This window comes from Somniosus microcephalus, chromosome 11 (assembly GCF_052327205.1).
Source record: "Somniosus microcephalus isolate GS21.2 chromosome 11, FLI_Smic_1.0, whole genome shotgun sequence".
NCBI classification, from domain to species: domain Eukaryota; kingdom Metazoa; phylum Chordata; class Chondrichthyes; order Squaliformes; family Somniosidae; genus Somniosus; species Somniosus microcephalus.
In genome coordinates, this window is record NC_140997.1 from 37,794,425 (window position 1) to 37,819,027 (window position 24,603).

Below are 24,603 nucleotides of genomic sequence, written 5' to 3' on the forward strand. Positions count from 1 at the left end.
GCGTTTTGCCACACCTCCTACTTTTTGGCCTGCGAGGGTGATCTGCTTCGCTTGTGAGATTGGCCCCTTCCCACCCTGCAGCACCTCCACAATGGGACCCCAGTGGCTGCAGCAAGGCTGGGGGAAGGCTGCTGAGCGTCAGAAAGTGAGTCGGCAGATGCCCTTGGGGGGCGGCTTGGACCAGCCCTGGGCCTGGAGGGCCCGGCTGCTGACTGCTCCAACTCTGCATGGGCGGCAGCAGTCTGTCCTACGGGTGGTGGCAGCTGCAGTGGAGGAGTGACAGTGTTGGCAGCAGGAATGCTGCCATCCTGACAGAGCACAGGCACTCCCTGGTCGGACGACACACTGGCACTCGCACGGGGCAGCACTGCAGCATGCGGAGCAATCTGCTGAAGCACAGACTGCTGGCCTGCTGCGGCGCGGCGAGGGCCCCGGCGAATCCTGCCCGATCCAGCGAGGGTGGCAGCAGTCAGTGCTCGTGTGGCCCTAATCTGTGTCTGCATCAGACCAGCCACTGACTGCATGGCACGACTAAGCACTTGCGTTGAAGCCGCCTGTGCTGCTCCGAAGTCCTGCAGACTCCTTGCCAGTGCTGCACCGAAGTCCTGCAGACTCCTTGCCAGTGCTGCACCGAAGTCCTGCAGACCCCTTGCCTGTGCTGCACCGAAGTCCTGCAGACTCCTTGCCTGTGCTGCCCCGAATTCCTGTACACTCGTTGCCAGTGACTCTATGGAGTCAGGCATCCTTGCCACTGCAGCCATGAGCTCAGTGTGCTTGTGCTCCGCCTGGGCGCCCATTTCAGCGAGGAGCCGCACCTCCTCTGTGCTCACTGTAGCAGGACTGGAGGCCATACTCTCCCTCCGGGGAGAAGGCCGCCGAGCTTCCCTACCCCCCCCCCCCCCGCGTTGCTGCAGCCCGCTGGGCCCCGGAGCTTCACCCTCCTCAGACCCTTCCCCCCCTGCTCCCCTCCAGGCAAGACGTGTCCCCATTATGGCCATGGGCTGCCTCGGCTGAGGGTGGCACTGATGGTCCGGCTTCCTCTTCCTCCTCGCCTTCAGAATCACTCACAGTGGCAGCTTGAGGGTCCGCCTCCTCACCTGGCGAATCAGCATCTGAAAGCAGGGAGGTACAAGAGTTGCTTTAGCGTGAGGGCAGGGCGGCAGCGAGGGAGGCATGAGTGCTGCAATGCACTGTGTTGGTTCGACAGTGGCAAAGGATGCTGGTGTGAGGCACAAGTGGAAGGAGAGAGGTCAAAAAGGTGATGACCTTATCATTGCTGTCCAGAATGGGGTCGGCATCTCCAGTGGCGACGGGGCCAATCATCCGGCCTGCCATAATCCGTTCCGCTCGCTGCTCCAGATTGCTGAGCTCTTTAAGGTCAGGACGGCCTCCCCCGGTCTGTTGTTGCTGCCTCCTATTGTGCGCCAACTTGCCCTGCAAGAGAAAGGACGGGCTCTGAGTACAGTGTGAAGCCTTGATCTTGACTGCACTGCCTCCCATGGTGGAATAGCCCTTACAGTGTGAAGCCCTGATCTTGGTTGCACTGCCTCCCATGGTCGAATAGCCCTTACAGTTTGAAGCCCTGATCTTGGCTGCACTGCCTCCCATGGTCGAATAGCCCTCACCGTGTGAAGCCCTGATCTTGGCTGCACTGCCTCCCATGGTCGAATAGCCCTTACAGTGTGTAAAGTGGTGAATGTGCATGTGAGTTTCATGAAAGGCCCATAGGTGTTGGATGAGGGCTGGGCATTGGGGCTTTCAGGACCCTTTGGCCATAAAGTGAGGTGCACATGCAGGGATGAAGAGGATACTGGAAAGGGTACTCACCCTGACAACCCGAGTGAGGTCGTTGAATTTCTTCCTGCATTGCACAGGGGTCCTAGGCACCATGCTGCTGGAGGTCACTCTGTGTGCCACCTCCCTCCAAGCTTTCCGATATTCGTTGGGCAGCGGCCTCCTGCCAGTGTCCGGAAACAGGATAGATCGCCTGCGCTCCACTGCGCCAACCAGAACCTTCAGGGCCCCCTCACTGAACGGCTGCGCTCGCTCCCTGGCCTTCTCCATGGTCCTAGGCGTTAGAATGTCGTAGCAGGTCTGTCCAGGCCGAGAATCAGGGCTCCAATGTGCAGGGCGTGGCTGCAAGCCAAATCGACCCTCCCCCTTTAAGAGGTGACCGGCGCCAGCGTGTCTGCCTGCAATCGCTAACTGGCCGCACCTGCGCTGCGCCCGCCCTCGGTGGTAACACCTCGCCTCTCCGGCTTAGCGCCTTAGGACAGTCGTGCAGAGCCTGCTTTAGCGCACCAAGCACCTTTTGGGGCGATGCAAGTCAATTTCGCTGAAGGTGGCGATAATTTGCGCCGGGTGCTAAATTTAGCGCACGCTCGACTATAACGCCCCAAACGTGGCGATACTGAATTTCTAGGCCATAGAGTACAAAAGCCAGGAAGTTATGCTGAATTTATATAAAACACTAGTTTGGCCCCAGCTGGAGTATTGTGTCCAATTCTGGGCACCGCACTTTAGGAAGGATGTGAAGGCTTTGGAGAGGGTTCAGAAGAGATTTACTAGAATGGTTCCAGGGATGAGAGATTAAAGTTATGTGGATAGGCTGGAGAAGCTGGGCTTGTTCTCCTTAGAGCAGAGACGGCTAAGAGGAGAATTGATAGAGGTGTTTAAAATCCTGAACGGTTTAGATAAAGAGAAACTGTTTCCAATGGGTAAAGGGTTAATAATGAGAGGGCACAGATTTAAGATAATTGGTGAAAGAACCAGAGATGACATGAGGAAAAACTTTTTTACACGAATGGTTAGGGTTTGGAATGATAGGGTTGTAAATAAAGATTCAATAGTAGCCTTCAAATGGGAATTGGATAAATACTTGAAGGAGAAAACACTGCAGGGAAAGAGCGGGGAGTGGGACTAATTGGATTGCTCTTCGAAAGAGCCGGCGCAGGCTCGATGGGCCAAGTGGCCTCCTTCTGTTCTGTACTATTCTACGATTCTGAGGCTGTAATGAGGTCTGGAGCCGAGTGATCCTGGCGGAACCCAAACTGGGCATCGGTTAGCAGGTTATTAGTGAGTAAGTACCGCTTGATAGCACTGTTGATGACACCTTCCATCCTTTTGCTGATGATTGAGAGTAGGCTGATGGGGCAGCAATTGGCCGGATTGGATTTGTCCTGCTTTTTGTGGACAGGACATACCTGGGCGATTTTACAATTTATCGAGTAGATGCCAGTGTTGTAGCTGTACTGGAACAGCTTGATTAGAGACACAGCTATTTCTGGAACACATGTCTATAGCAATACAGCTGGGATGTAGTCGGGGCCCATAGCCTTTGCCACATCCAGTGCACTCAGCCGTTTCTTGATATCGTGTGGAGAAGATCGGATTGGCAGAAGACTGGCTTCTGTGATGCTGGGGACCTCGGGAAGAGGCAGAGATAAATCATCCATTCAGCACTTCTGGCTGAAGATGTTTTTGAAAACTTCAGCCTTGTCTTTTGCACTCACGTGCTAGGTTGCGCCATCATTGAGGATGGCGATGTTTACGAAGCTTCCACCTCCCGTTAGTTGTTTAATTGTCCACCACCATTCACGACTGGATGTGGCAAGACTACAGAGCTTTGATGTGATCCGTTGGTTGTGGGATCGCTTAGCTCTGCCTATAGCATGCTGCTCCACTGTTTAGCATGCTTGTAGTCCTGTGTTGTAGCTTCACCAGGTTGGCACCTCATTTTTAGGTGTGCTTAGTGCCGCTTTTGGCATGCTCTTCTACACTCTTCAATGAACCAGGGTTGGTCGCCTGGTTTGAAGGTAATGGTAGAGTGAGGGATAAAGCGGGCCATGAGGTAGCAGATTGTGGTGGAATACAATTCTGCTGCTGCTGATAGCCCACAATCCCTCAGGGATGCTCAGTTTTGAGCTACTAGATCGGTTCTGAATCACTTCATCTCCACAAGGACCTTGGAGTGGGCACTCCAACCAATACTGTCATGGGCAGGTAGATTGGTGAGGATGAAGTAAAGTAGGTTTATCCCTCGTGTGGGTTCTCTCACCACCAGCTGCAAGCTCAGTCTAGCAGCTATGTCCTTCGGGACTCGGCCAGCTCGGTCAGTAGTGGTGCTACCGAGCCACTGTTGGTAATGGCCATTGAAGTCCTGTACCCAGAGTATATTCTGTGCCTTTGCTATACTCAGTGCTTCTTCCAAGTGCTGTTCAACATGGAAGAGTACTGATTCATCAGCTGAAAGAGGGCAGTAGGTGGTAATCAGCAGGCGGTTTCCTTGCCCATGTTTGAATTGATGCCATGAAACTTCAATGTTGCGGACTCCCAGGGCCACTCCCTCCTGACTATACTACTGTGCCGCCACCTCTGGTGGGTCTGTCCTGCCAATGGGACAGGATATACCCAGTGATGGTAAGGGAGGAGTCTGGGACGTTGGCTGAAAGGTATGATTATGTGAGTATGACAGTATCAGGCTGTTGCTTGACTAGTCTGTGGGACAGATCTCCCAACTTTGGCATAAGTCCCCAAATATGAGTGAGGAGGACTTTGCAGGGTTGACTGGGCTGGGTATCCCTTTGTCGTATCCAAATCTGATGCCGGGTGGTCCGTCCGGTTTTATTCTTACCGTTTTTCATAGTGCTTTGTTACACCTGAGTGGCTTGCTAGGCCATTTCAGTGGCCAGTTAAGAGTCAACCACATTGCTGTGGGTCTGGAGTCACATATAGGCCAGACGGGGCAAGGACAGCAGGTTTCCTTCCCTGAGGGACATTAGTGAACCAGGGGGTTTACGACAATTTGGTAGTTCGTCCACAGATAGCACTGTGCCAATGCATTTACTGGAGTATGGCAGAAGTGCACAAACAAACAATTTACGCAATTTAAAAAAAATTATTTGTAGTTTCCTTTTTGTTTCTGATTTTAAAACTCAATTGGATTTCACATTAAAGAAAATATTTTGCTCTGATGCCTGTCGGTCTTTCAAAATCATACAATCAGGATGTACAGATTAGCTGCGCTGCTTAATTTCAGTTTCCTGCTCTGTACTCTAGATTAACATCTTTGGCTATTACTTAATAGTTAAGTGGCTGTTAATTATTCTGTACCTCCCAAGTGACTTATTATTGCAGCGAAGTCCTATTTGGCCATGTGTCTGCTGGTCAGTCTAACAAAATCCTAAGGAATGAACTCACCTAGCAGAAAGCTCAAGTAATAACAATAAAGATGATGCAATGCCCATAGGGCAGTGTAGCGCTGGTTTCAGCAACTTTTGACATTTTGTAGACCATTTTAATAGCTCATTTTCATGTCAGATTTTAATGGTCTTGCTTCCAGTTTTGTAGCATTAGTGTTGATTATCATTTCCACAGGGACAAAGAGATATTAACTAATCTTAATATTATCAAGAATGTCTTAAAAACCAAAGCAATATATAAAGGTGTATAAATGATACTTTTGCAAGAAAGTAATTTTATTTAAAGCTATACTGTACTGATCTAGCGGCAGGATGGCATGGTTCTTTAGCGTAGTGGCTTTTCATGTCTGGAGGTTCGGTTTAATCGAGACCAGTATGAAAATCTGTTTGCTATCAGCTGTAATGATTGCAAAGGGCTGATGGCATGAATTCAGAAAAATCAGCCATTACGTAAGTATATTTGAGGTGCTTCTATTGGGAGTGAGCGAGTGTCCCAAAACACTCTACAATTTTGTACTAAATGACCCTAAGTTCAATGCTGCAAGAATTATAATAAATTGACAATTTCTTGAGTCCTACCAGAAATCCTGACCTTGTTGGGCCGCTTGTGTCTGACTTGTACCAGAGGAGCATAGTTGGGGCCGAGGCATTTTGACTCCAATTTTTAAATCCATAAATGGACAGACTAACAATGGAAAAATTAAAACCATTTTCCTGTTTCTCCCAACACCGAATACTAAGAACATAAGAAGTAAGAGCAGGAGTAGGCCATACGGCCCCTCGAGCCTGCTCCATCATTCATTAAGATCATGGCTGATCATCGACATCAACTCCACTTTCCCGCCCGATCTCTATATCCCTTGATTCCCCGAGAGTTCAAAAATCTATCCATCTCAGCCTTGAATATACTCAAAGGGCTGGATTTTGTCAGCCCCAAGGAGGTGGGTATGGAGGCAGGACTGCCGGTAAAGTTGCAGGATTTGGGGGCGGCTGGCAAACCCGTCCCCAACCCACCTCCGTGCCCTTTTGCCAGGAGGCGGGAAGCCGTCCTGCCCCGGGTCCCGTCTCCTCAAGGCGGGAAAGGGATTGAATCCTATTAACTGCCTGTTGACAGGTAGTTAACAGGCAGAAAAAAGGATTATCCCTATTTTTAACTCTGAAGTGCAGGCTTCCCGACCTCGGATAACCCCGCCAGGGTGCAGGAGACGAGTAGGAGGTCTGCGGGGGTCGGAGGGGTCTGAAAGTGAGATGTAGAGGTGAGTGATGGGTACAAGTGTGGAGTGGTAAGTATGTAAGGTGAGTGTTAAGTGTTATCAAATGTTCACTTACCTTTGTTTCTGCCTACAGCTTTCAGCCGCTGTGGATCCGGAGTCCTGACATCGTCATTGTAGATTTCACAGACTGGCTGTTGGATCCTCTGAACCAACAGCCAGGTGATTTCTGCAAAGTTGAAGGTTTGATGAGTCCTGAACACAAGGTCTCATCAAATTACACAGAATGTCAGTGTTTGACAGCTTCACAGATGGCACGTCAGACATTGATGTACTCTGTCACTGACTTCCCCCTAATTGGCCTGCTGAGCCCGCTGGGTGGGCTTAACAAGGTCAATCAGGAAAATCCCGCGGGTTGGCCAGAAGCTGATGGAGGTGGGATTGAAAGCCGGCAAGCAGCAGTCCCGCCTCCAAAAGCTTCCCATTGACAAAATCCAGCCCATAGACTCAGCATCCATAGTCCTCTGGGGCAGAGAATTCCAAAGATTCACAACCCTCTGAGTGAAGAAATTCTTCCTCCTCTCAGTCTTAAATGGCCTACCCCATGACACTCCAGCCACGGGAAACAACCTCTCGGCATCTACCCTGTCAATCCCCTTCAGAATCTTGTAAGTTTCAATGAGATCATCTCTCATTCTTCTAAACTCCAGAGAGTATAGGCCCATTCTACACACTCTCTCACCATAGGACAGCCCTCTCATCCCAGGAATCAATCTAGTGAACCTTTGTTGCACCGCCTCCAAGGCAAGTATATCCTTCCTTAGATCAGGAGACCAAAACTATGCACGGTACTCCAGGTGTGGCCTCACCAAGGCCCTGTACAATTGTAGCAAGACTTCCTTACTCTTATACTCCAACCCCCTTGCAATAAAGACCAACATGCCATTTGCCTTCCTTATTGCTTGCTGTACCTGCATGATAACTTTCTGTGTTTCTTAGACAATGTTATGAATTCAGGTAATTGAAAGATTTTTGTTTAGATCTTTTCTGTTTAAACTTTACAACTAAATAAAGGAAATTAGTTTTGAATGCTGTACATCATTTATAGCTTGCAAAGTGAAACTATTCTGTTTAACCTCGGTAGTGGGGAAGCTTTTAGAAACAATAAACAGGGACAACGTTAACAGTCACTTGGACAAGTGTGGATTAATTAAGGAAAGCCAGCACGGATTTGTTAAAGGCAAATCGTGTTGAACTAACTTGATCGAGTTTTTTGATGAGGTAACAGAGAGGGTTGATGAGGGTAATGCAATTGACGTGGTGTATATGGACTTCCAAAAGGCGTTTGATAAAGTGCTACATAATAGGCTTGCTAGCAAAGTTGAAGCCCATGGAATAAAAGACCCAGTGGAAGCATGGATATGAAATTGGCTAAGTGACAGGAAACGGAGAGTAGTGGTGAACGGTTTCTCGGACTGGAGGAAGGTACATACTGGTGTTCCCTAGGGGTCAGTACTGGGACCGCTGCATTTCTTTGATGTATATTAATGACCTGGACTTGGGAGTACAGGACACAATTTCAAAATTTACAGATGACACAAAACATGGAAGTATAGTGAACAGTGAGGAGGAGAGTGAAGACTTCAAGAAGACATAGAAAGGCTGGTGAAATGGGCGGACACGTGGCAGATGAAATTTAACTCAGAAAAGTGCGAAGTGATACATTTTGGTAGGAAGAACAAGGAGAGGCAATATAAACTAAAGAGTACAGTTTTAAAGAGTTTAAACAGTTGAACAGAGAGACCTGGGGGTATATGTGCAGAAATCGTTGAAGGTGGCATCGCAGGTTGAGAAAGTGGTTAAAAAAGCAGGGTCCTGGGCTTCATAAACAGAGGCATAGGGCTGGATTTTGCCATTGGGGCCGGGCTGGGGCATGTCAGGTGGTTTTTGTGTCAGGACCTCGACTCCGATGTGAAGTGGGAAAAAAGTGCGATTTTCCCCTAATTGGGCACTTGATTTCCAGCGTGTGGGTACCACTGGCCCAATGAGTCTTTCCATCCTGAAAGTCGCCTCCGATGACGTCATCAGTGCTGCTGGATTTAAGGCCTGCAGGCAGCCTTGCTTCTTCTGGAGACTGGAAACACTTTGGACAGTGTATGAAGGACTTCATTTACCGACCATGTCCACCAGCAAAAGTGTGCACCTCGATTTGATGAGCCCTCCCTCCAAGCTCTGGTGCAGGGAGCAAGATGTAATAAGGACGTGCTCTTCCCTTCCTCAGGGAGAGAAAAGCCACCACCACAGACTAAAGCTGTGGGACTGCAAGTGGCCCAGGAGGTCAATGCCATCTCTATGTGCCGCAGAACCTGGCTGCAATACAGGAAGAGGTTTCATGACCTTCTCCGCACAGGAAAAGTGAGTATGACTTTCTCATCACCCTCAATCTCATCCCCATTGCCTCTCCTCACCAGCACTCTACTTTGCCAACCTCTTCCTCCACATCCCACTTGACACTGACATCCCTGCACCCTTACCCATTCCCTCTCTCTCTATGGTCACATTCACTTAACTATTCGACCATGCAGCCCTCACACTCCCTATCACTGTGACGCAATAACAACAACTTACAACACACAGGGAGGGCCCTTTGTCTCCTTCAAAGCATCTATGCTATGGATTCTCTACACTCACTCCTTCATTCTCACTCAAACTGCATTTGTGTCCCTCATTGCAGGAAAAGAGAGCCCAGTAGCTCCTCAGTAGCCCAGCTCACCACCTCGGAGAAGGCGGCCCTGGAAATTGCCGGGATTGAGGAGGATTCCCAAGTGGGGGACGGACAGGCGGGCGCATCACAGCAAGCTGGTGACAGAATAGTTTGGCATCTCTCATTGACATTGCATGAGTGACTGATAATGATTCTGATGCTCTAACAGATTAACGTACGATCATCTGCACAATTCAATGTGCATGCAACCTTTACCTCACATCTCTAACTCTTTCCTTTACTCCCCCACAGGACCATCGCGAGCCCTTTCCCCACTCTCCAGGAGGAAGAGCCTGAGCTTCCAGACTCCTCAGAGGAAGCTGCAACCTCTGAGGGCGCTCAGTCAGCAGAATTAAGCGCACCCTGCACCAGTGCAGACACTCACACCTCGGTGGGACCTTCGGGACATAGGGTAGAGTTGTCACCTGGTGTATCACAGCTCACAAGTGAGCATCAGCAGATGGTGGAGACAGGGACAGCAGTGGAGAGTCCTCGTCACAGCGGAGAGGACGCTCCCAGCTCGGCTCCGCTGCATGCCGACCCTGTGCCTCCGGGTCCATCCAGAAGGAGAGCGGTGCTGGAACTCCAGGAACAGGTGCAGGAGTCTCTGGCAAGCTTTGTCTCCAGGGTCACTGCAAGTGTGGAGCGAATGGAGGAGCCCATCGCTAACATGAGCAGAGCCTTTATGGAGGCGTTGGCGCATGAACGCATCACCACGGAAAGGATGCTAACCTCCATGGTAAGGATGGCTATGGTAGAGGAGAGGATGGCTACGTCCATGGAGGAGCTCAGTCGCCAGGGTATGGAAAACATGGTAATTGTTCAGAATAGACTGACATCTCTTGAGGAGTGATGGTCAGCTATTGAGCAAACAAACCAGACCTTCATGCAAGTCCTCTGGTGTAGGACTTCCAGTGCAGAAACGGGTCCTCATGGCCCCCCTGCAGTGCAGCAAGGTGCTGTCCAGCCACTTGCTAGCTCTGAAGTGGGGCTGACCCATGAGAGGGATGTTGGTGGCATACAACAAGGAAGTGAGGGCTCCTCTCCAAGCACTCACACGACCATGCCACTGCAGAGCCCTTGGTCGGAGCCCCACCAGAGTCCCCACCCAACTGAGATCGGCATCTCAACCCCTGCACAGCCGCAGGAGCAGCAGACTGTTGCCGAGCCCTCGCAGGTTCGCAACCCCAGAGGACGCCCGCCAAAAGTGTCGAGACAGGAGCAGCAAGAAAGTGAGCAAGGGGCCTCCACATCTGCTGAAGCCACAGGGGAAGCACCACGTAGAAGCACGCGTAAGAGGAAGATAATGCACAAGTAGTCACAAGGGTAGTCATTTGGGTATAATGTGTTTAATTTTGAAAAGCCATCAGTTGCTTATTGTCATAATAAATTCTGATGGCAAACTGCTGTAGTTGTGGCGTGTGTCATTTCGCTAATGGGGCTTCCACATTGAGAGTTTAGGGTGACTTGCAATTGTCAGTATGGTGGTCAGAGTGATAGGAATCCGCAGGTTCTTGGCCATTGTCGATGTCTGATAAGAAGGTGCGACGCAAAAGTGTTTGATTGTGCAGGCTAAGCAAATCTGGCCAGGATGAGTGTGTCCCTTGCATCCCGGGCAGCAATGTGGTCGCGCGCTGGCGCCTTCTGGCCTGTGCAGCTTCAGGTGGGTGAGCAGCAGCTTGGTGCTCCTGTTGTTGCTGCTGCTGTTGGTGCTGCTGTTGTTCATGGTTCTGCTGCTGCCACGGCTGGTCTTCATCCAAATCTGATGTCCAGGAGGAAAGGAAATAAATGGTTCCCATGCTTCTGGTATATGCCTCAGTTGAGGTAGCGCTCAGTCAAGGTGGCGAGAGGGGTTTCCCAGGAGGTCACACTGGAGATGGGTGTCAGGCACCAAACTTCCACAACAATGGGTATGCCTGCTAAAAGTTCCCCCAGACCTGAGACAACAAAGTTCTACCACATGCAAATGATGATTGCTGAAAACTCCTTTTTAATGGTGGAGCTGCAGCTGTTAGTCAGCAGTCCACTTGTGAGGCCGCCAGGATTCACTGGCGTGTTCCAGAGGAGATGTGCAGGACATGGGAAAAGTGGTAAAATCAGAAAGGCCTCTCAAAATGGGATTATAGAGGCAATTAAGTGGTTCTTAAGGGCCTATCCCGCCTCTTGGAGGCGGGATGGAAAAAGGGTCAGAAAACACGCATTTGGGAAAATTGCTCGGAGGCGGGATCTGGCCCACCCGTCATTTTTTGCGATTTTACCACCTCACACGCCTCCAATCCCGCCTCCTCGGGCCTGGCAAAATCCAGCCCATGGAGTACATAGGCAAAGGAAGTTATGATGAACCTTTATAAAACACTGGTTCGGCCTCAACTGGAGTATTGTCTCCAATTCTGGGCACTGCACTTTGTGAAGGATGTGAAGGCCTTCGAGAGGGTGCAGAAAAGAGTTAAGAGAATGATTCTAGGAATGTGGGATTTCATTTACGTGGATAAACTGGAGAAGCTGGGGTTGTTCTTAGAGCAGAGAAGTTTGAGAGGAGATTTGATTGAGGTACAGGTAGACTATCCTTTATCCGAACTTCCGAAAACCTCTAAAAACCGAAAGTTTTTTCGTTCAGCATAAGTCGTGCGCACGACATGACCAGAGTGGCGCATGACTTACGCTGAGCAGGGCAGAGGGTCACAGAGTTCCCTCCTGGGTAGGAGATTGCAGGCCGAGCCGGGCAGTGTGAAGGAGGTACCGGGAGAGTGAACCCAACAATACAGCGGCCCGTCCGATATTCTTTTCTCCCCCCGACCCGAACCGAACCGCGGCCCGTCCGATATTCTTTTCTCCACCCCCCCCCCCCCCCCCGCACCCGACCCGACCCGAACTGCGGCCCGTCCGATATTCTTTTCTTCCCCCCCCGACCTGAACCGCGGCCCGTCCGATATTCTTTTCTCCCCCCCCACCCGACCCCCGACCTGATTTGCGAGCCAGCTTAGTAGGAGTCAGCCGGAAGGGGAATGAGACACGGAACAGTTGCAAGAGGTAGCCTGAACTTTTAAAATTTATATTAAATACAAATTTCCCAGTCTTATAATAATACCTTCTGAAATCCGAAAAATTCCAAAAACCGAAACTCAGCTGGTCCCAGGGCTTTCGGATAAGGGATAGAGTACCTGTATTCAAAATCATGAGGGGTCTAGACAGAGTAGATAGAGAGAAACTGTTCCCATTGGCGGAAGGGTCGAGAACCAGAGGACACAGATTTAAGGTGATTGGCAAAAGAACCAAAGGTGACATGAGGGAAAACTTTTTTACGCAGCGAGTGGTTAGGATCCGGAATGCACTGCCTGAAAGGGTGGTGGAGGCAGACTCAATCACAGCTTTCAAAACGGAATTGATAAGTACCTGAAGGAAAAAAATTTGCATGGCTACAGAGAAAGGGCAGGGGAGTGGGACTAGCTGAAGTGCTCTTGCAGAGAGCTGGCATGGGCTCGACGGGCCGAATGGCCTCTTTCTGTGCTGTAACCATTCTATGATCCTATGGAACTAAAATGATAGAAATGCATAGCACAGTAGAATATAGCATTCACTCAAAATTGATCTGGTACTGAAACTGTTTAAGTAACCCTCCAATTACTTTTACAGTATTTTTCTCATGTATAGAATCACTGAAGCTCATATTTAGTTTTTAGTAGTATTGGGCATGGACAATGCAGAATGCATGCAGCATGTTGCAACTTTATTTGGAATATATTCTGAAATTATTTAAATATGTCACTTGTGTTCTCTTTCAGATTTGACCTATAATATCGCCCTCTGTTATTACAGCATGAAACAGTATGCACCTGCTTTGAAGTACATTGCAGAAATAATAGAGCGTGGAATCAGGGAACATCCAGGCAAGTTGCTTTGCCCAATTTAACCTTTATTTAAAAGTGTCATTATCAGTACAATTTATAAATTAAAAAGCAGGACCCCACAGGTGGGAATCTCGGGATTACTACCCGAGCCACGTGCTAATTGGCATAGAGATACACAGATCAGGAAGGTAACTGCATGGCTGAAAGAGTGGTGTGGGAAGGAGGGTTTGCATTTCATGGGATGCTGGCACCAATACTGGGACAGGAAGGAGTTGGGCTCTACCTGAACTGGAATGGGACCAAGGTAGAATGGATAAACAGGGCTGTGGGTAAGACTTTAAATCAGTAAAACAGGGTGAGGGATCTGGTGGCAATAACAGTAGCCTGAAAATAAAAGAAATAGGAGATGAGAGTTATGGTCAGACCAAGTTAAGGAATAAGGGTAACATAAATGGTCAGGGAACAGATTAAGTTATAGAACATAAGTATAAAATATCTGTTAAAAATAAAGCAAGAGGAATGATTAATAAAAACATTAAATTCCCTGTACAGTACTGTGCACCGCAATTAATATTGCAAGTTGTATCATGTTTAGAAAGGATAGGGAAGAAAGAAAGGGTGGGTGGGATCGCTGTACTAATTAGAGATAACATAATGGCAGTAGTATGAAGGGACATAACTAACAGAAAGATAGAAACAGAATCCATATGGATTGAGACAAAGGATAAGAAGGGATTGATCCCACCAATAGGGGTATATACAGACCACCTAATAGTGGAAGGGAAGTGTAGGGAGAAATATATAGGCAAATCTATGAAATGAGTAAAAGACATGGAATAATAATCATAAGAACATAAGAAATAGGAGCAGGAGTAGGCCAATTGGCCCCTCGAGCCTGCTCCGCCATTCAATAAGATCATGGCTGATCTGATCCTAACCGCCAATCTACTATCACAGAACCATCTCCTGAATCTAACAGAATTAGACACACAAAATAGGAGCAGGATCAGGCTACACGGCCCCTGGGCCCGCTCCGCTACCCACAGGGCCATGTCCGATCCGAACCTAGACTCATGTCCAAATTCCTGCCCGCTCCCCGTAACCCTTAATTCCCTTTACTTCTAGGAAACTGTCTATTTCTGTTTTAAATTTATGTAATGATGTAGCTTCTACAGCTTTTTGGGGCAGCATATTCCATGGACCTACCACCCTCTGAGTGAAGTAGTTCCTCCTCATCTCAGTTTTGAAAGAGCAGCCCCTTATTCTAAGACTATGCCCCCTAGTTCTAGTTTCACCCATCATCGGGAACATCCTCCCCGCATCCACCCGATCCAACCCCTTCACAATCTTATATGTTTCAATAAGATCGCCTCTCATTCTTCTGAACTCCAATGAGTAGAGTCCCAATCTACTCAACCTCTCCTCATATGTCCATCCCCTCATCCCCGGGATTAACCGAGTGAACCTTCTTTGTACTGACTCGAGAGCAAGTATGTCTTTTCTTAAGTATGGACACCAAAACTGTATCATGGGAGATTTCAGCTACCCCCAAATAAACTGGCAAGAAGAGATAGTAAAAGGGGAAAAGAGAATGGTGTTTTTTGTAATGTGTACAGGACTCCTTTCTTACCCAGTACATAAGAAACCCAACAAGCGAGGAATCACTGCTGGATCTAGTAATGGGAAATGAACCAGAGCAAATAAGAGAAGTAAGTGTAGGGGAACATATAGGCTGTAGCGATTACAAAATAAGGTGTAAGATAATGATTAAGAAAGAAATAAGCAAGACTATGACTGAAGATTGGAAAAAGCTGATTTTATGCGGATGAGAATGGAACTTGGGAAGATGAACAGGGAAAAAAATATTGACAAACAAAGAGATAGAACTGCAGTGGAAAATATTTTAAAAGGTGATCAGTAGAGTCCAGGAGAAATATATATCACCAAAAAACAAGAACAAACTACCCAATAATGAAACACCATGGATGAATAAAGAGATAAGGGCAACATTGAAACTACATAGGGCATACTAAAGGAAGCTAGGGAAGACATAGCAGAGGCACTAGTGTGTATAGGGAATAGTGCCAGAGGACTGTTGGACAGCTAATGTCATTCCTATTATTTAAAAAGGGAGGTAGAACAAATCCAGGGAACACTAGACCAGTTAGTTGAACATCAGTGATAAGAAAGACAATGGAATCTTTACTCAAAGATGTAATAGAAAAATACCTAGAAACCAAAAATATAATAAAGAATAGTCAGCAAGGATTTCAAAAGGGAAGGTTGTGCTTGACCAACCTTACTGAATTCTTTGAAGAAGTAACAACAGAAAGAGATAAGGGTAATGTAGTAGATGCAATATACTTGGATTTTCAAAAGGCCTTCGATAAAATACTGCATAGTAGATTCATGACTAAGGTCACAGCATTATAATCGATTTGGACATGACACCAAGAAATGGTAATCAATGATTTGTTTATTGAAAATCACATCAAACATATGCTGACACTCAATATTAATAGTAATAATAATAGAGCTCAAAACAATATTACCCCGTTGATCTCTGGTCAGAATTCATTGGTGGCGTGGTTATCTCGAGTTCTCTGTCTGCTTGATAGTTCTTTGACAGCACGGTAGTTCTTGAACTGCTCGGTGGTCTTCACTACTTCCTCTGCACTGAGCTTAGGGGATGATGGTTATTATAGCCCCCGACCAGGAATTGAATAGGTGAGTTTTAACAGAACTCCAGCTGATCAGTTTGTTTCCAAATTTGCCATTAACCATCTAGCTGTCTCACCGTTGTTCATGGTGCTCTAGACCGCTAGAGATTGACGAGGTTAATTTTCATAGAACTCCAGGTGATCAGCTTGTCTCCAGATTTAACATTAATCGCCTAGCTGTCTCGCCATTGTTCAAGGTTCATTAATTAGTCAAAGATTAGTATTTTGCCACTTCAAAACAAGCAGCACATCCTACAAAGTTAAAAGCATTAACCAAAAGATGTTAATTTGACCCTGTCCCCAATATTCATACAGTATGTGGAGTCAGGGGACAAGTAGCAGAATGGATAGCAAACTGGCTACAAAGCAGAAAATGGAGAGTAGTGGTTTAAGGTAGTTACTCAGACTGGCAGAATGTGGGAAGTGGTGTTCCACAGTACAGGAAACTTTTTTTTATCTGGCATGGATGGGACCGACGTGGTGCCGGTTCATCAAAAATTCCGGATAACCGAACGCTATAGTAAAAGATAGGGAGCGCTGACAGCTTCGTATAAAGCAACAAACCCTGTTGCTTAGCAACAACTGTAGAACAATGAACACAAGTCTCTGTAGCTTAGCAACAGCTGCAGCCACACCCTTGCACAGCACAGATGGAAGAAGGCAAATAAATATGAAGTAAAACTTACTCCTGAATTTTGCCGGTTAACCGAGATTTCCGGTTATTTAGGTGCTGGTAAATCGAAAGTTTCCTGTAATCAGTGCTGGGGCCACTGTTGTTCAATATTTGCATAAAACTATTTGGACTTGGGAGTCGGAAGTGCAATATCAGAATTTGCTGACGACACCACATTGGGGGGTACAGTTAATACTGAGGAATTTGGCAACAAACTTGCAGAATGGGCGTGTAACTGAATAGAAATGGACATTAATTTTTCCATCGTGTTTTTAAGGTGACAGCTTTTAAAATCGTGTTTTCCTATCTTATTACCATGGGATTACTGCTTTCTGATCCTTCTGTGGTTCCCAACAAAAACTTGTTTAAACACTTCATAGTCTTGTGTTGCTGGATTCTTAATGGCTCTGGTTTAGACATACAAAGTCTAGAAATTCGGTAGCCTTCCAAAACGGGCGCAGGGATCGTTATGCAATAACAACCCGCACCCGTTCAGAGGACTGCAGGCAGCACACAACCGTCATGCTGCCTGCTCATTTGCATGATTGTAGCATTCAGCCTAGCGCTGAACACTGCTGCAAGCCTGATTCGGCACCTGTAGTGCCCAAACAACAGGTGCTATGCAACCGAATTTTTAGCGCACATCATATTTATAGCACAGAAACGGGTCGTTTGGCCCAATAGGTCCATGCTGGTGTTTATGCTCCACATGAGTCTTTTCGCACCCTTCTTCATCTAACCCCATCAATGTATCCTTCAATTCCTTTCTCCTTCATGTGTTTATCTAACTTCCCCTTAAATTCATCAATTCTATTCGCCTCAACTATTCCTTGTGGTAGCGAGTTCCACATTCTAACCACTCTCTGGGTAAAAATGTTTCTCCTGAATTCCCTATTGGATTTACTAGTTATTATCATCTTATATTTATGACCCCCAGTTCTGGTCTCCCCCACAAGTGGAAACATCTTCTCTACATCTACCCTATCAAACCATTTCATAACCTTAAAGACCTCTATCAGGTCACCCCGCAGTCTTCTCTTTTCTAGAGAAAAGAGACCCAGCCTGTTCAATCTTTCCTGATAGATATAACCTCTCCGTTCTGCTATCATTGTAGTAAATCTTCTTTGCACCTTCTTTAGTGTCTCTATATTCTTTTTATAATATGGAGACCAGAATTGTTCACAATACTCCAAGTGTAGCCTATACAAGTTTAACATAACTTCTCTGCTTTTCAGTTCCATCCCTCTAGAAATGAACCCCAGTGCTTTGTTTACTTTTTTTATAGCCTTATTAACCTGCGTCGCTACCTTTAGTGATTTGTGTATCTGTACCCCCAGATCCCTCTGCTCCTCTACCCCATTTAGACACTTATTTTCCAAGAAGTACGTGGCCTCCTTATTCTTCCTCCCAGAATGTACCATCTCAGACTTGCCTATATTGAAGTTCATTTGCTAATTACACGCCCATTCTGCAAGTTTATTCGACGTGATTGTTTTCCCTGGCTGGAGTGAATTACATAGAATGTACAGTACAAAAACAGGCCATTCGGCCTGCTGGTCCATGCCAGTGTTTAAGCTCCACACGAGCCTCTTCCCAGCCCTCTTCATCTCACCCCATCAACATACCCTTCTATTCCTTTCTCCCTCATATACTTATCTAGCTTCCCCTTAAATGCATCAATGCTAGTTGCCTCAACCACTCCTTGTGGTAGCACGTTTCACATTCTAACCACTCTCTGGGTAAAGACGTTTCTCCTGAATTCCCTATTGGATTTATTAGTGACTCTCTTATATTTATGGCCCCTAGTTTTGGTCTCCCCCTCAAGTGGAAACATCTTCTCTATGTCTATCCTATCAAACCCTTCCATAATTTTAAAGACCTCTCTTACATTACCTCAGCCTGCTCTTTTCAAGAGAAAGCAGCCCCAGACTGTTTAGTCTGAATGATTGTACCTGGGACTACTGTATGAATATGCAAAAAATTCAACAACCTCGTAACATACCCATGCTGGGACTTTCTAGAGTCTAGAACTAGGGGCCACAGTCTCCGGATAAGGGGTTGGCTTTTTAAGACTGAGTTGAGGAAGAACTTCTTCACTCAGGAGGTTGTGAATCTTTGGAATTCTCCACCCCAGAGGGCTGTGGATGCTGAGTCGTTGAGTATATTCAAGGCTGAGATCGATAGATTTTTGGACTCTAGGGAAATCAAGGGATATGGCGATCGGGCGGGAAAGTGGAGTTGAGGTCAAAGATCAGCCATGATCTTAGTGAATGGCGGAGCAGGCTCAAGGGGCCACATGGCCTACTCCGGCTCCTAATTCTTATGTTCTTACGTCCTTAAAATGTAATCTTTTGCTAATTGTTGAATTAGCTTTTGTTGTCATTTGTTCTTTTTCAGAGCTCAGTGTTGGCATGACAACTGAAGGGATTGACGTGAGAAGTGTTGGAAACACATTAGTGCTCCATGAAACTGCATTGATTGAAGCTTTTAATCTTAAAGCAGCCATTGAATACCAACTGAAGAATTGTAAGTGTAAAGTCAAAAATAATTAGAACTGTTTTGTAGCTTGTAGCTCGTGGACTCTCCCCCTTCCCCTCCCCTCCCCCCCTCCCTCCTCTCCCCCCCTCCTCTCTCCTCCTCCCTCCTCCCCCCGCCCCTTCTTCCCCCCTCCTCTCTCCTCCTCCCTCCTCCCCCCTCCTCCCCTCCCCCCTCCCTCCCCTCCCGTCTCCCCCCCGCCCTCCCGTCTCCCCCCCGCCCCCCGTCCCTCCCCCGCCCTCCCGTCTCCCCCCCGCCCTCCCCTCCCCCCCCCGCCCTCCCTCCCCTCCCCCCCGCCCTCCCCTCCCCCCCGCCCTCCCCTCCCTTCCCCTCCCCCCCGCCCTCCCTCCCCTCCCCTCCCTCTCTCCCCCTCCCCCTCCCCCTCCCTCTCTTCCCCCCAGTCGCTCTCTCTCTTCCCCCCAGTCGCTCTCTCTCTTCCCCCCAGTCGCTCTCTCTCTCTCTTCCAACAACAACATGCCCTCGAAAAAGCCTCGGCACCGCCGGGCACTTCAGCTAGTAATTAATATAAAGGGAGTGATCAAGATCCTTGATGTCACCGGACAACCCTTGTTACTATAGGTTATTCTGTTAAAACATAACGGCACAGAATTTGCTGGGAAAATAACGAGAATTTTAATGCGCTCACCGTCAATAGTATCTATATATATAAATCGGTCGATCTGTCTGTCATCGCGTGTGCGTCTGGCGCGCTATGCGCTCGAAAGTTACAGGGCGTACCTACGCGCGCGTTACCTCCAAAGAAAGCTTACGCTTCCGAGACAGTTTTAAGTGTATTTACGTTTCGGCCGGGCTAAAATCGCGCCCGCGGTATCCCAAAAACCTTCAACATTACGCTCATTAGCATCTCATTATCCGCTCATTAGCGACAGAGTGACCTCGAGCCCGACCAATCGTACGCCGGGTTGCTGGCGTGTGCCGCCGGGCCAATCGGTGCGTGTGTGGCCGGGCCTTATCGTTCTGAACCGAGGTGAGTCGCTGCCATCTTGATTCCAAACTTTTCCTTTCTTTTTCCCGCTTTCTGCGTCTTTAAAAAAAACGTTGCTTTTAAAACACATATTGTTTTTTTAAAAAATGATTTAGAAACGAATTAACTTATCTAATCTCATTAATTTTCCTACCTTTCCCCGTTTTTCCAGGTAGGCCTCGAAGCCTCGGCTTCTCCTCCGCACCCACGCCCGAGCTAGGCACCTCCCGGCCCCACTCGAAGGCTGGAGGGGCGGGCCTGCGCCGCTACCTTACTAAAGGGTGCGCGCGCAGCAGGAGCTGAGACGCGGCGTCTCTCTCTGGCTCGGCCAGGGGGCGGGACTTGCTGAGCGTCAACGGTTACCCTGGCAACCGGGCCCGCCGGCCATCTCGCACAGCCGCAATCGGCGGTCTTCACCTCGGGGGGGGGGGCGCGACCCTTTGGGGGGGCCGCGACCCTCGGGGGGGGGCGCGACCCTCTGCGGGGGCCGCGACCCTCGGGGGGCCGCGACCCTCGGGGGGGGGGGGGCCGCGACCCTCGGGGGGGGGCCGCGACCCTCGGGGGGGCCCCCCTCCCTCCCCCCCTCCCCTCCCTTCCCCCCCTCCCCCCCGCCCTCCCTTCCCCCTCCCACCCCCCCTCCCTCCCCCCTTCTCTTCCCCCCGCCCTCCCTTCCCCCCCCTTCCCCCCCTCCCTTCCCCCCGCCCTCCCTTCCCCCCCGCCCTCCCTTCCCCCCCGCCCCCCCTCCCCCCCCACCCTCCCTCCCTCCCCCTCCCTCCCCCCCAGTCACTCTCTCTCTCTCTCTCTCTTCCAACAACAACATGCCCTCGAAAAAGCCTCGGCACCGCCGGGCACTTCAGCTAGTACAGTATAAATAACCCTGCAATTTGGGGCGAGGAAGAGATCAGTCGTGAGTTGCAGGTCGCTAAAAATTGCTGGATGATTTTCATCGCTCCGCTATTGGAGAACAATTTAAACTGTTCAGTCTGATTCCTGCTTGTAATAAATTCTCTTAGAGATTTAAAAATATTAAAATTGACAGTTTAAAAAAATTCTAACTTTTCCTTTCTGTCCCTTATTTCTCTCTCTTAATCCAATCTTTCTTTCCCTCTCTCTTTTTCTATCTGTACCTAATTTGACTCTAATTCATCCTATTTCCATCTCTGTCATTCATCTGTTTAATTCTCTATCCTTAAATCTCACTGTTTAAGGAGATAGACTGCTGGTCCGCTCATTCACGATGGTTCCAGATGCTCCGCTATCAGCTTGCACTTTGCAGCGCAACATTTATTTGAGCTGACGTGTGAGGAAAAAAAATCCAACAACACGCCCCGGATGCCCCGCTCCAGCAGATTCTGGCCAATAACGCTTTTACTTTTTTTAATTGGATGGTGGTACTCGCTATTTGAGTTTGTTCTCGTACTTCATTATTTTTCCATTTAATATATCTAACATTTATATGGCAATGACTGTAACATAATGGCCCAGAACTTGGTGTCGGGGGCTTGCCGCGCGTGCAAGCCCCCGATGTGCACTTACCCGGCACGCCGACATCTGAAACCTGGCCCGCAGTGGATTTCCTGTCACTGGCCCGGTTCAGATGTCAGCGCACAGTGCTTACCTGATCCAGCGGCGTACTTAGTGCGATGTGCCGGCTGGGATCAGGTGAGCACTCTGCAGCCAATCAGGGGAGGGGAAACTCATTCATGAGTTTGATAGTAAAGACTGTCAAACTCATGAAAACCACGGGGGCCCAAAACACTAGTTAAACTTTAAATAACATTTTAAAAAACATCCCACTGATTATAATAACTATAAATAAGTTTTTAAAAATGTTTTAAACAATTAATCAATTTTTTGAAAAAAATAAATATTTTAAAAATAGGGTCTAAAACTAAACTTACCATCCTGTAAATTCTTTAAAAATAACAAACCTGTGGAAAAAAAATTTCTACATTGTACTAAAAGCCCACTTAACTGAAAAACTAAATACTTATGTCTTGTTTTTCCACGCGTAAAGACCGGAGGCCTTTCCACGCGCGCAACTCTGGGGAAAAAAAAGGAATTTTACTGCTCACGCGCTGCCTGTGCAGTCGCACGCGTTCTGCCTCTGAACCCCTTCGTTCAGAGGACAGGAAATGCCGGTTTTCCCCGCATGCGCTGTGCATGCTGAAAACCGGCATTTCCTCCGGCCAGACGCGTGAGTACCCCGACCGTACTCACGCGTTTGGAAAGGAATTACTGGGCCTATATCAGATTATATATACTGGGATAGTTTGTTTTCTTTAAAAAAAATAATTTTAAAAGAATGTTTTAACTAGCCAAAAATGAAACACCATGGATGAATAATGAAGTAAGGGCAAAATTGAAACAAAAGAAAAAGACATACATTAAGTACATACACAACAAAGGAGAGATGACAAAAGGGAATACAAAGAGATTAAGAAAAAAGTCCCCAAAAAATTAGGTAGGCAAAGAGGACTACAAAATTAAATTAGCAAGGAATATAAAAAGAAATAGGAAAGTATTCTACAAGCATTCATAAATGACAAAAGGAAAATCAGGATAGGGATAGGGCCATTAAAGGATGCCGAAGATAAATTCACAGGTACTGACAGTGAAATGGCAGAAATATTGAACAGTAGTTTTGCCTCAGTATTTACCAGGGAGACTAACAGGGCGGACATGACCTTAGAAGAAGGAATCAAAAAAGATATCAAGGCATTTAAGACAGAAAGGGGGAGGTAAACTAATCAAACTTAGAGGATAAAACCCCTGGTCTGGATAGAATTCTGCGCGTACTGAAGTAATATATAAAGAATATAAAAGAATATGTATAAAATTAAGATTAATTAGATAAGGAATAGTGCCAGAGGACTGACAGAAAGCTAATATTCCTATATTGAAAAACAAAGATAGAACAATTCCAGGGAACTATAGACCAGTTAGCTTAATGTTGGTGTAGAAAAGATAATGGATTTTTTTTAAATTCATTTATGGGATGTGGGCGTCACTGGCAAGGCCAGCATTTATTGCCCATCCCTAATTGCCCTTGAGAAGGTGGTGGTGAGCCGCTGCAGTCCTTGTGGTGAAGGTACTCCCACAGTGCTGTTAGGTAGGAAGTTCCAGGATTTTGACCCAGCGACGATGAAGGAGCGACAATATACTCAAACATGTAATAGACATGGACTTTCAAAAGGCCATTTGATAAGGTACAGCATAGTAGACACATGACTAAGGTCATATATAAGAGCATATGGAATCGGGGGATAAGTAGCAGAATGGATAGCACTGGCTATAAAACAGAAAACAAGCGAGCAGGAGTTAAAGATATTTACTCAGACTGGTGGAAGGTGGGAAGTGGTGTTCCACAAGGATTGGTGCTGGGACCACTGTTGTTCACCATGTACATCAACGATTTGAACTTGGGAGTACAATTTCAAAATTTGCAGATGACACCGAATTGGGGCTTATAGTTAATACTGAGGAAGACTGTGACAAAATAAAATATATTCATTAACTTGCAGAATGGGCATGTAAATGGAAAATTAATTTCATTATCGATAACTAAGGTGGTGCATTTTGGTAGGAGGAATAAGGAGGCCACATACTCCTTGGAAAATAAGAGTCTAAATGGGGTAGAGGGATCTAGGGGTACAGATTCACAAATCACTAGAAGTAGCGACGCAGGTTTACAAGGCCGTAAAAATGCAAACAAAGCACTGGGGTTCATTTCTAGATGAATAGATTTGAAACATGTTAAACTTGTATAGCACCTTGGTTAGACCACACTTGGAGTACTGTGCACAGTTTTGGTCTCCATATGACAAAAAGGATATCGAGGCATTGTGGAAGGTGCAGAACCGATTTACAAGGATGATACCAGAACTGGGAGGTTACAACTATCAAGAAAAACTGAACAGGCTAGGGCTCTTTTCTCTAGAGAAGAGAAGGCTGAGGGGTGACCTAATAGAACTTTAAAATTCTGAAGGGGTTTGATAGGGTAAACGTAGATAAGATGTTTCCACTTCTGGGAAGTCCAACACGAGGGGTCATAAATATAAGATAGTCACTAATAAATTCGATATGGAATTCAGGAGAAACTTCTGTACCCAGAGAGTGGTTAGAATGTGAAACTTGCTACCACATGGATACATTTAAGGGGAAGCTAGCTAAGTACATGAGGAAGAAAGGAACAGAAGGATATGCTTATAGGATGGGAGGAGGATGGTATGGAGCATAAACATCGGCTTAGACCGTTCGGACTGAATGGCCTGTATCTGTGCTGTACATTCCATGTAAGTCATAATTTCTCTAAACCCATATCATACAATTGACACTTGCACAGTATATAGCTGCACTGTAACAAATTACAGAGGAACAAAGTGCCTCATTCAATACCTCCTTTTTACAAATAGTTAATTTTACATAGTTTTGATAAAGTTTGGTATCAAGAGGGTTTGCAGAATTATGATTTATATTCCATTCATGATGTTGACTGTAACTCACTTGTGATCTTAGCCCAGAATTTCCTCTTAGCCGCTCCTGCTCTGTGTGCCCAAGTCGTCAGAAACTCTGTTTACATGTTAAACAAGGTTTCTGGCACACTCCTGACTTAAGTTGCAGCGGTGGACTGGGCACAGCTCTGAGGAAATTCTCGGCCTTTGTT

At 47.2% G+C, this 24,603-nt stretch overlaps 1 protein-coding gene across 2 annotated transcripts in view; it reads left to right on the forward strand.

Moving 5' to 3' along the window:
* ift70 (intraflagellar transport 70) overlaps positions 1–24,603 on the forward strand; it is a 156,831-nt gene that overhangs the window by 47,855 nt on the left and 84,373 nt on the right. For both annotated transcript variants that reach the window (XM_086000484.1, XM_086000485.1), the window contains exons 6-7: positions 12,959–13,063; positions 18,815–18,943. In XM_086000484.1, coding sequence (XP_085856610.1) covers positions 12,959–13,063; positions 18,815–18,943 — 234 coding nt within the window. The remainder of the gene's footprint in view (positions 1–12,958; positions 13,064–18,814; positions 18,944–24,603) is intronic.